This window comes from Phalaenopsis equestris, unplaced genomic scaffold, assembly GCF_001263595.1.
Source record: "Phalaenopsis equestris unplaced genomic scaffold, ASM126359v1 Scaffold000002, whole genome shotgun sequence".
In the NCBI taxonomy this organism is placed as follows: domain Eukaryota; kingdom Viridiplantae; phylum Streptophyta; class Magnoliopsida; order Asparagales; family Orchidaceae; genus Phalaenopsis; species Phalaenopsis equestris.
The window spans coordinates 38,150,117-38,167,328 of record NW_018164444.1 but is presented as its reverse complement, the minus strand read 5'-3'; the positions used below and the strand labels follow the sequence as shown (position 1 = coordinate 38,167,328).

Genomic DNA, 17,212 nt, shown 5'->3' with positions numbered 1-17,212 from the left:
CCGGGCGTGTGGGTTCGATCGCCCACACGGGGTGCGCACGCCGGCGTGGGTCAGCGCGACTACGTACCTGCGTGATGGATCGTCGATTTCCTAGATCGATATCATCTCCTTGAGTTGCATTCTTTCGGGTCACTGCCTTACCAAAATACCCTCTTTTCGGACCCCTGCCGCTACGGCATGCCTACATTCGGGTCATTGCCTTACCGGCATACCCTCTTTTCGGGCCGCTGCCGCCACGGCATGTCTATTCCTTCGGGTCACTGTCTTACCGGCATACCCTCTTTTCGGGCCGATGCCGCCACGGCATGCTCATTCCTTCAGGTCACTGCCTTACCGACATACCCTCCTTTCGGGCCCTTGCCACTGCGGCATGTCCATTCCTACGAGTCACTGCTTATATGTTTGATATGCCTGCATTAGCATTTGCATTTGCATGTTTGCATGGATAGCGAGCAAGGTTCGTTAGGAGAGTGACCTCGTGTCCTCGTGTCGGTCGCGATGTCTTAACGAGCATTGCTTGTCGGGTTGATCTCGATGAGCAATACAAGTTAAGTAATCAGGATCATCGGGATTGACACGCGAGCTAAGTCATCGGGATTGACACGAGTATGACTGTGCTAAATATCTAATAGATCTAACTCGTGTCACTTTTAGATCTGACACCTTTTAGATCCTTTGGATCTTTAGGATGGAGCCGATAAAGATTTTGTTTTCGTTCATTTTTCTCTTTTTTTATTTTTAAAGAAGTCGCCAGCTTGTTGATCGTCGTATACTTCCCCCGTTCGAATAAATCTCCCTCCCGAACCATATAAATGATTCGAAGAGGAGAGAAATCGAATAAGAAGGGACATACGACAAAGAGACAAACAAGAGAAAAAGTAAAACACGGAGAGTTTACTTGTGATAAACCTCGCAAAGATAGGTTAAGAATGTCCGTCCAAACATTGATCATGTCACACGTAATGATATCGGTTCAGTAGAATTTTGTAATAGCAATATTTTTAGTATTATGTAGCAAAATAGCCGGGATATGCTAATAATTATCATATTAAAATGGCTTTAATTTTATCATATATATGTCATTAATTTTATATGTTAGATTATCTATCACAACACAAGCATACATAACCAGATTATATTACTGAACTTAAAACATAATATATTTGAATTCTCAAATAATACAACTAAATTAATGGATATGGAAACTTGAGAATAATTTTGCTTAATGTCTAGAGGATGGTGTGAAATCTCTAAAAAATATTTTAATGTCTTAAGATTAGAAATGTGTCAGCACAAATCTTGAGGAGATCTAACAGATCAGTAGATATAAAGGTACAACTAAGGGGGGCCTACTGGCAAAAGATCAAAGGATCGGCCACTTGTCCGGAGACAACCTCCAAAGTGAGGCTAGAGTTTGATCGGATGAAAACCATTCAAACAAAGGACAAAGGTAAATCAAGCCGAGAAGAGTCATTGACTTATGTCTCGCCACAACCCGATTCAAGGTAAGAGTTCAATATCGCTAGCTATCTCATAGACGCTCCTGAGTTTCTCCATTAGGGTTCAAAAATTGATAATAGCGCGAACAATGAGCATTCCGAAAGGACTCCCTTGTCAAATAATGTGTTATATGTCAAATCACATTAATTTATCTCCAAACGGTAACCCCTATTTAGCACAGTCGAACGAACATATCTTTCGAAAACAAGACCAATTATTTTCAACTGACAGATTTAGAGGGCAATCGAGTAGTAAACTTAATGTAAAATAACTAAAATATCTTGAAAACAGCCTCCTTTAAATAGGATAATCATTTTATGAGAAGGGGCTAAGCAACAATTCAAATATTGTTCAATACTGTGCATCTCTCTCTCTCTCTCTCTCTATCTCTCTAATCTATAATTCTCTATCTCTCTCTCGTCTTATGCTCTATGTTTTTGGTGTGATTCACACACATATTTAGAGTCAAGAATATTAGAAGCAAGAACAAAAGAAAATAAAATTGAATACGATAACTTCTAGTAAAAAAAATGATATCCTAATGTTCATGTGATAATCAATTTTTTTTACATGAAATAGTCCTAGACGAAGACAAACTCATAGGGTCTGACCCAATCAAAATAGGGAAGATAGTATTATAAAATCTGACAATAACAACTATATAGTACTAGCTTGGCCACAACGATCATATTTGGGCCACAACGATAATAATTGTTAGCTACACTACAAAAATTATTGTTAGTGGCTACAACAACTATAATTGGTTGCAACAATCAGTGGGGGTAATTGATAACATTAGGTTGTCAAAACGGCTCATTGTTCACGAACAACTCGTGTTTAGCTCGTTAAGTAGCTTGTGTTCGATTTGTTTGCTAAGCAGATGAGCAGAACACGAACAAAACTTTTGTGCTCGATATATATAAACGAGTCGAACACAAACAAAATTTTGTTTGTTTGAAATTATATACATATATATATATATATATATATATATATATATATATATATATATATATAATTGATGAGTACTATTTTTAAATATTTTAATTGACTACATACTACGAAGATTTATAATCAATTAAAATTATTAATCAAAAAATAAAATAAACAAACAAGCCGAACATGAACAAACTTTTCAGCTCGTTATATAAATGAATCGAACTCAAGCTCGGCTTAAATGATCTTAAAAACTCCATGAAGCTTAGATGATCTTATCTAAAATTCACAGTTCATATCTGAATATATAAATTTCTTTGTAACATATCAATACTTAATTTAAGCTCCACTTCAACTAATCTATAATTAAATAAACTTCTCAATGAGATACATCCAATAATAATTAAAATTGTCTCGATCCATGTATGATTAAATTAAATACTCAATTTGAGAGGAAAGATAGAGAAAAGAGAGATAGATGTAAGACATAAGCTAAAACTCAGAGATTATCTACTGAACTAGAGCCTCTAGTAAGCTAAACATCAAACTTGTTGGAGGTTTTCAAAGCTTTAAGCTTTCTTGGAGAGAGAGAGAGATAAATATCCTTCAAAATATATATTTTTTAGTACCGTAAAATTCCAGTGGGTTAGGCCCAACCCCAATGATTGAAAGAGACGAGTTCAACAACTTCAACAAACGGGCTCCATAATACACATAAGAAATTCTATACAATCATATTTATCTATACATGTACATAAATCATTCTCTTTGATTTTTAAGCTTTTTCCTACTAACCTTCTTTTAAAAAATATAAATTTCATTAAAAAACACAATCTTAACAAAATAAAATAAAATAAACTCTGACCTCTCTTCCCATTGCAATCAAGACTTCCAATTTCCATTTACTGAGCGCTTAATGCCACAATTGACTCGAGACTTTGTAATCCTTTGTGGTCTTTCACAGACTCAAATTTCTAAGCCGCAGCCATGTGAATGACATCACATCCCAGCGGCTAGTGCAGACTATCTGGTCAATAATTTCTAGATTTTTCTTCGATATTAAGAAATATCGAGATATTCTCATAAAAATTCGTTAATGCTAAATTCATATAGCAATAAAAAAGAAAATTTATGATATATATATATATATATCAAATTTTAATGTATATATCCTCACTTCGCCATCAAAGCTAACTATTAAAAAAAGAAAGTTTTTATTTTTATTTTTAATACATAATTCTAGTAGAAATTGTTTCAACTTGTATGCTTGAATAACCTTGAAACTCATGATTATCTATTTCCATAAGCTTTTTCTCATATACCTCTTAAAAATTATTATATATATATATATATATATATAATATAATTTAGTTCCATAAAAGCCAAAGTTTTCTGAGTACTCTATATTGTATTGAGATGGTGTGGCCAGGTAGGGAGTTAAATGAACCAATGCATTCGTTGAACACTCTGAACTTGACTTGACTAAGACTCGATCATGTTCATTCAAATTAGTAAATAAACAAACTTGAATAGTTTTTAAAAGATCGAAGCTTAAACGAACTGAACATTAATATAGTCGAACTTGTTCGTTTATATTTATGAACAAAATTGTTTGTCATCTATTAAGTAACTTGTTAAATACTCAATATTAAGCTCGTTAATAACTCGTACTATATATATGATATATTACTTAAATAAAATTTAATTAGTTATAGTTTATTTAATTATAGAATAAATAGTATTATATTATTGTATCAATAATATTTTTACTTTAATTATTAATTATATATTTATTTTATTAATAAATGAATAGTAATTTAGAACGAGATATTTAAGTTTAAAGAGAGTGTTATAAAATATTTTTCTTGCAGAGTTTTCTTAACTTAATGAGTTCATTTTTTATGAACATCACACTGCATTTACCAACACCATTAATGTGGGTTGACTTATTGTTATTATTTTCTTATTAATATGATTAAGTAAATAATCATCGCTATAACTTTCGTGATCAATTTAATTCTTCCACTTACAAAATTTGAACCAGTATAGTCCTATCAATATTAATTTTGTAGTTGATTCGTGAAATTCAAAGATTTTAGAGTTCATAGTCGACAAAATAAAAGTGATTAGAATTGCAAAATTATTTATTAAAAATTTTTATATGAAAATATAAATTCTCATTTGATTTTTTAGCTCGTTTAAATACTAGTTCACTTGTCATAACCAAATCAAGTACAAATCAAGTTCAAACATTGAAAAAGTTAAACAAATCAAGCTTGAATAATGTATGAAAGCTCGACACAAGCTCATGTTGAACATAAACAACTTATAATTATATCAAACCAAGTTTGAACAATGATATACTCGACTCAACTCGACTCGACAACTCTAGGCCAGAGTGGCATAACTAATACTTAGGGGGAGGGGGGTGGGGGAATTATAAATTAAAATTAAAATGTTTTGTGCAAATAAAATATAAAAAATGAAAAGAAATGAAAAAACTATCGATAATTGAAATAATATAATTTTTTATTCAACATTTGAATTTACCGACCATTGGTTATAATAATAAAGAGTAACAAAATCCTCCTGCTTGTACCAGTAGATGTAGCGAATAATATACTTGAAACCTTAGAACGAATAAATTCCACCTCAATTCAAAAAAAAACTTATCTCCTAGAATTTATAAATTATAACCTAAATTTTGCAAAATTACTCAAGTAAATTCCATCCCTAAAGTAATCCTTCTAGAAAATGAAGGCTGGTAATTTCTTTGCTTTAGATTTTATTTAGCTTTCTAAAAAATATAAGTTTAATTTATATCAAAATATGTTTAAAAATTCTCAAATTTTAATGTGGTTTTCTTAATGAATTGCATCCCTTCTTTTTTGTGTATTTACATGTCTCAAGCTTAAACTTTCATATTTAGATTTGTAACCCTCAAAATTTTAACATAACATGCAAAATAACACTATTCTTTACTTTTTAAGAGTGAAATACACCTTTTTCATATATAGTTTTAGGACACCAAAATATTATAAGCATATAAATTTTAGTTGTTAGATATGTAAATACATCAAAATTGTATACTTTGCATGTAAATTCCCTTTTTTTTACGGGGATTTACATACGTAGCACCAAATTATTATGTATTTATGTATCTCAAACTTAAACATTAATATTTACAGAGAAATCACCGCCTCTATGTATGAAAATGTGGATTTTACCGTGAAGAAGTGTAATTAGTGTTGTTTTTTTATGTGATCGAAAAGAGTTTGAGTGCTTGTCCTATAAAAATGAAGCACTAAAATACACGCTTTTCTTATTCTTTCCTATGTAAAGAAGTGAGAACAAATAATGTACTAATGAGTCTTATGAAGTTCATAGTTAGCATCAACCAATAAACTATCTGTGTAGAGGTTGATGGCCATATTGTAAACTTACGAGAAAGGAAAATCTACATACACACCACATAATTCATATGTATTCATATAACCGACACCCAAAGTTTGAAATATGAAATTAAATTGCAAAACATGATAATACAAACATGTTTGAAGCATATTACATTGAACAAAAGCATTATTTGTGCATAATACCTAGAACAAAAACATGCTCCAAAATAAGACCAACGAGATTTATTACTAATAAGTTCTACATTACTACCGTTCATATTTAAATTACATAAACACCTTCAAAACAAATGCAACGCCAACAACAATAACAAAAGTGCAGAGATTATGAAATCAAATAAAACCAAAATTTTCATTATGAATTTTTAAGTCATCAAGCTTTTTCTTAACCATATCATTCAACTGCAATTCCTTCTTCATCACCCTACTCATATGTTGCATTAATAGCAATATTTCTTTGATCAATTTATGGGGCATCCATATAATTTTCTGCCAAAACTATGACCTTTTTGTGCCTTAAAAATAGTGCAGAGCAAGTTGTAATCACAATAAAAATTTTAGGAGCAATATCAACGTATCGTGCATGCGGTAATAATCTATGGAAAAACTCATGAGATAAAATTTTAAATTTTCCTTCTAAATCATTTGTGTTCATGTTGGTTGATGGCTTCCTTAATGAAAGTAATATTATAAATGAACTCATAGAAATCTCACTATCTTAGATTCTAAAATTACTACAAGTTAATGAGTTTAAATAGACGAAATCTTGAATGTTACAATTTGAAATGATAAACGAGACATATGAAACATTCTACCTTATTCTCATCACAGGTTAATGAACCTCAAAAAGTGATATATCTCTAAGTAGATGTAATGCTCACTAAAAAAAAAAGTACAAATCAATTATATCATATTTATAACACACAATCTGACATAAATTAAACCTAACAGAGATATTAGGCTTCAGGCGATGGCTAGGATGTGCGATAGGAACCTTCCAGGCAAAGTGATGGAAGAAGAACGACGAAGCAGGATCATTGTAGAGGATTGTGTGGTGGATAAGGTGCTACAGCTTCTACACGAGTGAGAAAGATGATGGATTTGAGGAATAGAGTTGATTTGTACGGAAGAATGAATAGCAAAGGGAATGATGAGGAAAAACGAACGTCACTGAGAAAAAGATGAGGGTTTCTGATGTAACCGGCAGAGATAACGGTGACATGTTGACTCAGTGCTCCTTTTGAGGATTTTATAAATTTCAGATATTTTGGCTATAAAAAGATGAGTTTGGATGCTTCATGCACCTAAAAGATATGTTTCAAGTGCCCTCAAAAATAAAAATCCCTAAATTTTAATGGCATTTATGTAAAATTTTCTATTTTAGATCATATAATTCTAATTTTATTCCAAAATGGGTTGCACCTCCAATTTCCAAACCCTAAATTAAACCAAACGAAGAACTTCGTCGTCTCTCTACCCGTATCCGCCAACGCGGCCGACTGTTAATTCTGCATGCAATAGCGTTTTCATAGATGGGGAAAGTAGCGAAGGGTTCAAGGAAGGGGAAGAAGGCGTGGAGGGCGAATATAAAGACCGAAGACATCGAAGAATACTTTGAGAAGACAACGAAGGACGCTCACAGCGGCGTCTCCTCCACCATAACCTCTCTCCCCAGTGAATCTCTCTTTTACGTCGATAAATCTACAGGTTCCGCGTTATGTTTCACTTACAGCTTCGTGTCATTTTCTTTAAATGGCTACTGGGTTTTCCGAATTGGTTCAGCTGGCTCAGCAGCTGATTTTTTCTTTCTTTTAAATTCCTTTCTTAGATGTTCCTGTGAAACGGAAGATTGAAAAACACAGGCTCAAGGTTCTCCGCCATGAGAGCTTGCTGCAAAGAAATCTCTTTGTGCAGCCCGTCCCGTCTTCAATTTTGAAGAAGTGTAAAGAGCGGAAAGAAATAAAATCAGTAAAAGCTGAAGTTAGAGACGTTTCAAAGGTCTGCGATTAAATATAAATTTTTTGCATTTAGTTTACCTAGTGCTCTTATTGTTTTTTTCTGGCATTTTCCAGACACAGGATCCAGCATTGCAACTTGATTTATGGAATAATGAAGGTTTGTTTCTGGATAGTTAGCTATGATACATTGTATCTATTTGCACTGACAAACTTGTAATCTCTTTACAGATAAAAAACTTGCAGGTGAAGAAAATGCGAAGGCCAAAAAGGTTATCCAACTCTGTGTTTCTCCTTTCTTTAATTTTTTTTATTCTTGCAATTTAAGTCTGTTTGTTTTTTTTTCCCATTAAATTTCCATTGCTGGTTTTTATGTGAGATTCTTATTGGAAGCTATATGTCTGATGGTCTTCCTTGAGAAGTCCGTGGCCAATCCTTGCATAACTTAGGACTCTTGCATGATAAAATTTTGGAAGATTTAGATACATACCAATAAATTCTTATGTATTTACATACCTAACAACTAAACTTTAATTTTTAAATATACGCTGCCTTACGAGTTACATGTGTATGAAAAGGTGTATTTCACTTTTTAAAAGTTAAAATAGTGGTATTTTTAATGTGATATGAAAAATCTGGTTGTTATAAATAAAAAATAAAATAAAATTTAGGTGTTAGATATGTAAATAATAACTCTGCCAGGGCTCTTACCATTGTAAAACTTCAGTTGATTTGAAGCTCTTAATTCAAATTTTAGTTATTTAACATTTCCAGTTCATCTATTATTAAGTTCAGTCAATGACTCACAATGGACTTTGAGATTTTATCAGAAGTCTGCCACTTCTCTCATTCCGGCTGTTGAAATGGAGCCGCCTGGATGTTCATTCAATCCTCCATTTGAAGCTCATCAGGTATCTAGCTCAGATTGTCCCTTCTTGGCCCATGCGATTGATTGAATCTTGTTAACTGGATGTTGTCTGAGATATTAAGTTACTGTATTTGATCCCTTCTCTGGCATTTTCATCCTCATTGAGCACAATTATTTGTATAGGATTCATTGGCTGAAGCTGTTGCTGATGAAATGCAAAAGATTTATCGTGAAGAATTGGGTCCCGAACCCGTGCCGCTTATCGTTCCAGGGGAAATAATTCTGGAGGAAGATGTGAGTGCTACTCTTTTTATCTATATTTACTTTTTTTTTTGAATTTTGTTAAAGGTGGCTGAGCATTTTTAAAATGACACAATGCTATATTGTAAAATAACTTTGCGACCATTTTTGCCATCAATAGTTCAACACTATATATTTAGAATTTATGGTTTTTGCACATAAAAAGTGTTTGTACGGCGAAGTTGAAACCCTTGGCTTTATTAAGATGTGAGATTTACACATCCAAACTAATAGTACAATTTTTATTTTTTCTTCTTTTTTGATGGTGTTCTCTACCTTGATGGGATTGTGTGCACTGTTCCTGTTGAATATTGAAAACATGATAGAAAGCATTGTTCTACTCATATTAGAGGTTTTCTCGAGCCTTATAGCATTTCATTGGATGCGTGCCACACTTTTTTAAGTGGCATTTACATACTGTACTTAAAAAATGTCTCAGCGTTGATCCTGAGATGATCTAAAGGTCCATAATTAAAGAGCATGACGAAGGAGGGCTCACTGATAGAAGACTGTGAGGCCCTCCTGCTTGACCTAGTGAAGTTGTCCAAGCCAAACCTAGCAATACGAAAGCCGATCGAGTTACTAGGAGGACAAAAAGACGACCAAATAATCCAATCCAGAACCATCCGTTTAGAAACGAAACAAAGAGACATTCGAGACAACCACTATGGAAAAATCGATCCGAGGGAAGTTCTAGTCTCTCAACATCTCCAATCTTTCTGGGTACTTGCATATATCCCTTACTAGTTATCAAGGATTGACAACTAGAGTAGATCAAGTCGATCGATCAAAGCTGATCAGGCTCAGTCGATCGAGCTAATTTCGTTGACCAAATCCAACCATGTTCAACCCAATCAAGCTGATCTTACCGACTCGAAGTCAATTCAGCTTAGCCGACCGAGTCAAAGAGCAACCAGACGATAAGCTCATACCAATAAAATATTAGAAATATCTTAGTACTGAACCCATTAAAATAGGAGCATAAATATAACATCATATTGTACCCTCTCACTTATAATAGAGATCATTTCATGAATAAGATACACCATATTACTATTCATTATTGTTTAATTCTCACTCTGCCTCTCTCTTCCATTATGCTCTATTTCTTGGGTGTGATTTACAGACAAACCAGGATTCAACATATACATACTACACAATTCTTTTGCATTTACATATCTAACCCCTAAATATTTATATTTACATGCATAACATTGAAACCTTTAATATCACATTAAAAATACGATCATCACTATCTTTAAAAATGAAATACATCTTTTCATATACAAGTTTATGATAGCAAGATGTTCTAAGTGTAAATATCAAACTTTTGGTGTTAGATCTGTAAATAGAAAAGAATTGTGTGATATATATATATATATATATATAGACATACATGTATATGTATATGTATGCAAATTTTTCTCTATCGTGCACAAGATGATTCCAAATCAACTTGGATCTAAACTCTATCATAGCCATTGCTCAATTCTAACAATTTTTAAAACAAAAAAGTCCTATAGTCTAGAAATGCTCATTGAACTCACAAGCATTTTCAATCAGAGTTTCAATCCTTATCAAATTTGGGCCAGATATGACTATCGTATCTCCGCTTTATCTCTTAGTTTCTTTTGCCTGTTGTTCCCACTTATGAACTCACTCGAACCTATCCTCTGTCATATCTCGAGAAACCACACATGCCTCTTCCAAAGCTTCCCTGCTCCTCCCTTCTTCCTCCCTCTCCATTAAACTCCACGACTCTCTCTTTCTCCCCCCTCCCCCTCTCATTCTCCACGCCTTTTTGAAATCATTGACATTGAAAAAAGGCAAGGTCATTGTGGCCGAAGCTTGCTAAATAAGGCTAGATGGGACCAACTGCATGTGAAGAAAAGAGGAGTTCATGAGACTTGAGGATTTAAGTTAAATCCATTCAATTTTTAGTAGGATTTAAGATAGAAGGGAGGAGAGACGGGATTTAAGATATTGTAAATTTTAATGTTAGTATTTTATTGTTGGCAGAATTTAAGTTAAATTTTACTCCAATCCTCTGCCAAATAACCCTTCTCTCCTTATCCCACTCTTTCCTTACTGTAACTCTACTCACTCTCCTTTTCCTACTCTCTCACTCTCTTCTTTCTCTTTTTCTCAACGTTCCTTCATCTATTTCTCTGGGTTGTCACTTTTTCTTACTCCTTTTCTCTCTATATACGGAATAAATAAAAAGAAAATTAATAGGAAAAAGAAGCGAAAATTTGTATGTGCAAATCTATATTGTAGTCTCGCTCAGAAATATTTTGACACGGCTTGTGTATGAAGCTATACAATGAGACCAATTAAAACTCCCAAAATTCTATTTCTATGAGAAACTCATAAAGAAGCTTGTGACACAACGGGTAAGCTTTATGCATTCTTTTTTTAGCTTGACTGAAAAATTCAAAAGTACGCATAAGTATTGTTCTAATGCGACGGAAAAATTCTCCTATGCCTTTTTAAGCAGATATATTAAGACCCATACACATTATCCTTCCTTGATATGGTGGGGTAAAATACTTGGCTGTGATGTCTTACACACCACCAATGCATTTGATGGCATGTTGGCCAGGCCCATCTCTTCGTAGATGCGCCTTATGTGGGGGTTGATGCTAGGAGGCTATCGAAAAGTTCAGTATAGAAGTTTAAAAACAGAGAACAGGAATTCTTTGGTCCTGAAAACACGATTAAATTGTAAAAAAATGCATTAAATGAACATTCTAAGTGACATACAAGTCATGCTGAATTAATTGAAGAGAACTATCACATAACATGAATTCAAAACTTGAACTGGATATAGAGGGATTTGCAATGAATTTGAAGGCTTGCTTACAAAATCAAAATTTTTTATCTATGCTAAGAATTATCTTAAACACTCAGAACCTTTAAGAATAGTCACAGTGATTGAACTTGAAATTAATATGATCTAAGGATGGTTCTTTTTCATAGATGGAAGAGCGATACATTTAAAGGCCCCACTTGAATAAAATCTAAGCCATAGAAATACAAAATCACGCGTTTTTAAAAACACTTAATTTTCTCGACCAAATCTTCAAACCAACAAAGTAAGCATGTATAATGTGAGTAATAGGAAACTCAAAAGGAAAGTGACATGCATGCTTTAATGGCAATTAACTTGAACAAATGGCACTACATGGCCTTATACTAAGCGAATATGTGTTCATATTAATGGCCTCAAGCAAAGCAACATAGCACAATCTACTTTGCATCACAAGTTATGCATATCACTCCAAAAGGCGTGCACATCAATTATCTAAAGGCAACCCTCATCCCAAATTATAGTGCGTTCACATGAATAAAATTCTTTCCAAGTTAAATCAAATGGTTCATTATTAACTGCCACTAGCTTGGAATTTTTTTCAAAATGTCGTGCACAAAACATCAAATCATCGAAAGTAAATTTATCTGCATACGCTCCAATAAACATATTAAATACTTTTAATTAATATTACAGAATGATGTGCAAACTAAAAAATTGAATGATATGAATTCAAAATTTACTCTACATTGAGAAGCATGCAACTCTTCTAGAAGATCTGTAATTATTTTTATATACGTGAGTTCTCTTTCAGAAGTAAAAATTATTAACACGGATTCACGCTCTAAAACATGCTATCTATCTATAGAGCAGGGTCGTAAATTCCATTAAAAAAATTTACTTCCCAAAAACTAGAGTTGGTAAGATTTTTTCTCAAATAATAATTTTGAATTCTCCTATGATGGTCTAGTACAATAAATTCTTTTCCATTGACTAGGAACCATATGCTCAATTGTAAAATTTGCTAAAAATATTTTATCTTACATAAGTTCTTAAAGGTTTTTAATGAAGAAATTCGATTTTAAATGCAAACTCACGGCATTGTACTTCTAAATTATGACCATGAGTTTTAGCCTCTTAGATCTAATCCTCTACATGCAAGATAGAGTCGTTAGGGTAAACAAACATTTGAGTGAACTCTAGTAATGCAAATCCTTGAACCTATTTCTCTATAATTAAGTTGGTAAAGTTGGCGAGGTTAAGAGTAACAAAAAATTAATAGAATGCCCCTAGGGGGCTAATAATCCTTTAAAGAGTGATCAATAAGTTAAAGATGGATATTCCATCCACGACACCTCTTCGTGCCAAAAAAAGTGGTCCAAAAAATTATATGCTCTCTTTTTGGTTGGAACACTTTTGCGACAAGCTTTGCCGTGTATCTTTTAGCTCAAGTTTGTTCTTTTACTTTGTATATTCACTTATTATGGATTTTTTTAATTTATTTTTGTGTTTTTCTAGTCTGATCGGTGTCCATCTATTATTCTTATGAAGTGGCCCCATTGTTTCTTTCATGATAAGATCCCACTTAATAAAGTCATTTACATGCATGGCGTCATTGTAGCACTAATACTCTCTCTCTCATCTGCAGGATGTAATGGAGAGTATGATAATAACAAATAGTTGTCTTTTTAGTGTATTTTGGACTTTTGATTTGGATTGTGTGCTGAGCTCAGGTTGTAACTGACTTTTCTATGGTGTTTAATATCTTTATTCTCGCATAAGTAGCTCGTCTAGTTTAATATGCTATTTCGTGGAAGTTGGTCTCAATGATTGACTTGTTTGTACATTTTGTAATATTTGTACCGTTAATTACTTTTCAGATATATTTTCCTAAAATTTATATTTGAACGCAATATCTAATGAAGTAGAACTTTATTTTGGTCTAGTTTATTTCTGACAATTTGACAATTTACATATGATAGACAACTAAAAATTGAACATTGAACAATGACTAAAAAACTTTGATCATTGGAGCTTTTTTAGGAAGCACAAAATGTGAGGGCAACTAATGGTCCTTGCTTGATCATATGTACTAATATTTTACACTTTTAATCACCGTGCTGTTCATAAGGCCTTGGGAAGACTTGCATGAAGTTCCTTACACATTCATGGTGGGTTTTATTCATTATCAATTTTACTCCATTTTGTTGTGGAGTTTCTGAGAGCTCTGTTCATAAGGATCTTATTAATTGTGCAATACTTTTTAAAATTATATTGAGTTGTACTCCCCATCTTTGTTTTATCGTAGACACTTGATTTTATTTCCAGTTAACATTCTTCACTAGACTTTTCCACTTCACAAAAATTGAAAACATTTAAGCTTTTTGTTTGGTTAAAAAAAAACAGATACCTTCCTGGTTGTCTTTTTTAAAGGCGACATAATAAAATGAATTTGTCAGGGAAGTGATGGAAGATAACCCTCATTCATCTGTGTGCGCTAGCTTCTACTATTGTTATGCTGTTGGTGGTTTAGAGAATGCTTGTCTGGTGTCCCAAATAATCATTAAAGGCACTTCTTATTACTTTCTAAATTACAACATTGAGATGAATATGACATCCTTTTATATAGCTAGCTACGCAATGGAGATGAAGTTTGTCCTAAAAGTAGGGATGTGCTTGAATCTATTCAGATTCCAGTTATTTTCATTTGTTGTCTTGGTTATCACATCTTCAATGCCATAATATTTAATATCGCAACTTCAACAAGGTGCACTTTGTCATGATTATGTGATAAATACTTTATGGGGAAAATTGAAAGAAACATCAAGTCCAATGTTCATATTTCCATTAGAGAATCCTCATTAAATATCTGATACATCCTGAATGTCTTCCAAAATGATATGCTTTGTGTTTTCCTTTGGCTTTTTGACATTTTTCATGTTTTTTCTTCTTGCATTCTTTCGTTATGTGACCAGCTCACAACAATACCAATATCCACTCAAGCCATCCTTAGATTTGCCTTTGTGATTTGTTTGCGAAGACTTGTCACGAGATCTTTATCTATTTCTTCATTTTTGTTTGTTTCTCTTGTTTTTGAGATTTGCTCTTTTTGTTAACATTTTAAATTGAGGTTATACTTTCTTCTCACCTTTCTCGCACTGTCTAATATTCTCTTTGAGGATGAGATCTCTAACATCACTGAGCTTCATGGTGAGTGATCTATAGGAACTATTGATGGCTATTACAATGTCATACCAACTCTCAGGTAGTGATGATAGAAATCTTAAGGCATAAATCTCATCGTTGAACTTGATGTTTATAACATTCAACTATCTTGTGATTAAATTAAACTCATTGATATAATAAGTGATTGAAGCTCCTTCTAATATCTTGAAACTGAAAAGCTTACACATTATATGCATCTTATTGATTGTGAAGGAAGTTTCATCAAAATACAACAGCGAGCACATTCATTTTTCTTGCTGTCTGATCTCATTGATGAATGATCTCAAAATAAATGCACTTATTACAACAGTTTACACAATTTATTTTGATGTTAATGCATAAATTTGGAGATATAGAACTAACTACAATACTAATCTCTTAAAATCAACAACATATCTCATAGAATACAAATACTTTTTTTAATCATATCTTTTAAAATTTTAATTCAACATTTTATAAGTTGATCTCAATTATATTTATTATATTTTGTAAGAATTTGATGGAGAAAAAATTAATTCCATAATCAGATAATCTTAACTAGTCGTGTGTAGGGTTACTTGTTCCCTTATGATTGGATGCTTCTCCATCTATGCTTTACATTTCAATGCTACCAAGAAGGCCTCAATCACATCTTGCTAAGATTTAATTGAGAAATATTGACTATAATTTTTCCAAGTCAAATGTTGTGCTCCCTTCCTTCTTAAATGGATTCTTCTCAAATTAAGCATCACATTTTAGATCTCTATTAGGAACTTGCTTTCCTTGATGTAATATGATTTGTTTTGTCGTTAAGGGACTGTTTGGTTTGCTGTAAATGAAATACAATGAAAAACCTTTGCAGATTACTCAGATTACAGTATACTTTGAACATTTTAATGTTGTTTGGTTGTTTGTAAAGCAAATGCAAGGACTTTATTTTTTCTGTTTGGTTAGATGCATGTAAAGTAAAAGCAGTTTATTCTGAATACTTATGATCTTTTTGATTGTGTGTAAATGGAATGCATAGTTTTTATTTTTCATATTAACTAACTATATATCATAAATTTTTTTAATCTTACATATTCAATATTTAAATATTCATTTTTATTTATATAATATCTTAAAATTAATTTTACTTTCCAATGAAAAATTTAATTTTAAAAAATTATTTATATAATATTCTATATGATTTGCATCAAACTAACACTTGCCGAGTCATTTTCATTTTTGAAATATTAAAAAGACCTACACTTCCATTAAACTTGTACAGATACTTGTGTTCATAATCAATTTATGTAGCTTCATTTCTGGGTATGTAGACTTACACCATGAATAAAAATAGTACTAGCTCGACACAAATGGCCAAACATTAAACTAGCAAGCAGTAACTAAATGTTCCTATGTTTTTTTTATAATAAGTTCTTTTGTACACAGACAGGTCAATACATTTACACATGTTTGAGAATATAATTAAAGACAACAATTCAACTAACATTAAAGTCAACAACTGTATATCCATGAATTAGTGTCGGATTTGGGCATGAGTGTCTCACTCATTGAACACATTTTGTCTAATGACTTGAAACCAATGAGACCTAGTGAGTAACTGTTGACCTCAATTTTCGTGAGATCTAGTTTTTCTCGTAGGAGTTAGGATCTAGCCTCAGGGGTCTTCCTGCGACTATCTTAGAACCTTAGAAGTGGTGCCCGCCTCGTTTTAGTTCGACCCGTTTCCGTCCTCTTTTGGAGTTTCGCGTGTGTGGTATCGACTTCTAACGCTTAGAAGGATGAAACCGACATGAGGAAACCCAAAATGGATTCCTATAGGACCTTTCCGAGCCTTAGGGTGGCCTTCTGCACAATTCACACTCCTGCGCGCACCAGCTTCGCGATTCGGAGAGTCGACGCGTCCGATTGCTGCAATTCGCATTGACTGCACCGTTATTTGTCGGGGACTCGAGTAAACCACTTGTGACGATCAATCGCGGGCCAATATTTGGTGAAGTTTGAATTTTGACGCGTTTTGACCCGATTGTCGACGATGTCGTCCGAGCGACCCCGGATGACGAAATGGACTGCGCCAACGCGTCTGGAACGTTGATTTTGCCCGGGGAGGACACCCATTTTGTCGCGTCGTCGCGCGCGAATAAATCGTTTTAATTAATATCTATATATATATATATTTAATATATATATTTATATATATATTAGTTAACGATTTTTTTTT

General features: G+C 33.0%; 1 protein-coding gene across 2 annotated transcripts in view; it reads left to right on the top strand.

Annotated features, from left to right (window-relative positions):
* Window positions 1–7,278: 7,278 nt before the first annotated feature.
* LOC110017958 (uncharacterized protein At2g40430) overlaps window positions 7,279–17,212 on the top strand; it is a 22,704-nt gene continuing 12,770 nt past the window's right edge. Inside the window, exons 1-6 of one of the 2 annotated variants that reach the window (XM_020715142.1) lie at window positions 7,279–7,556; window positions 7,678–7,847; window positions 7,922–7,964; window positions 8,051–8,076; window positions 8,635–8,715; window positions 8,856–8,966. In XM_020715142.1, coding sequence (XP_020570801.1) covers window positions 7,382–7,556; window positions 7,678–7,847; window positions 7,922–7,964; window positions 8,051–8,076; window positions 8,635–8,715; window positions 8,856–8,966 — 606 coding nt within the window. In that variant the 5' untranslated portion in view covers window positions 7,279–7,381. Of the gene's footprint in view, window positions 7,557–7,677; window positions 7,848–7,921; window positions 7,965–8,035; window positions 8,077–8,634; window positions 8,716–8,855; window positions 8,967–17,212 lie in introns of both variants that reach the window. The other variant, XM_020715141.1, reaches the window with a different exon arrangement.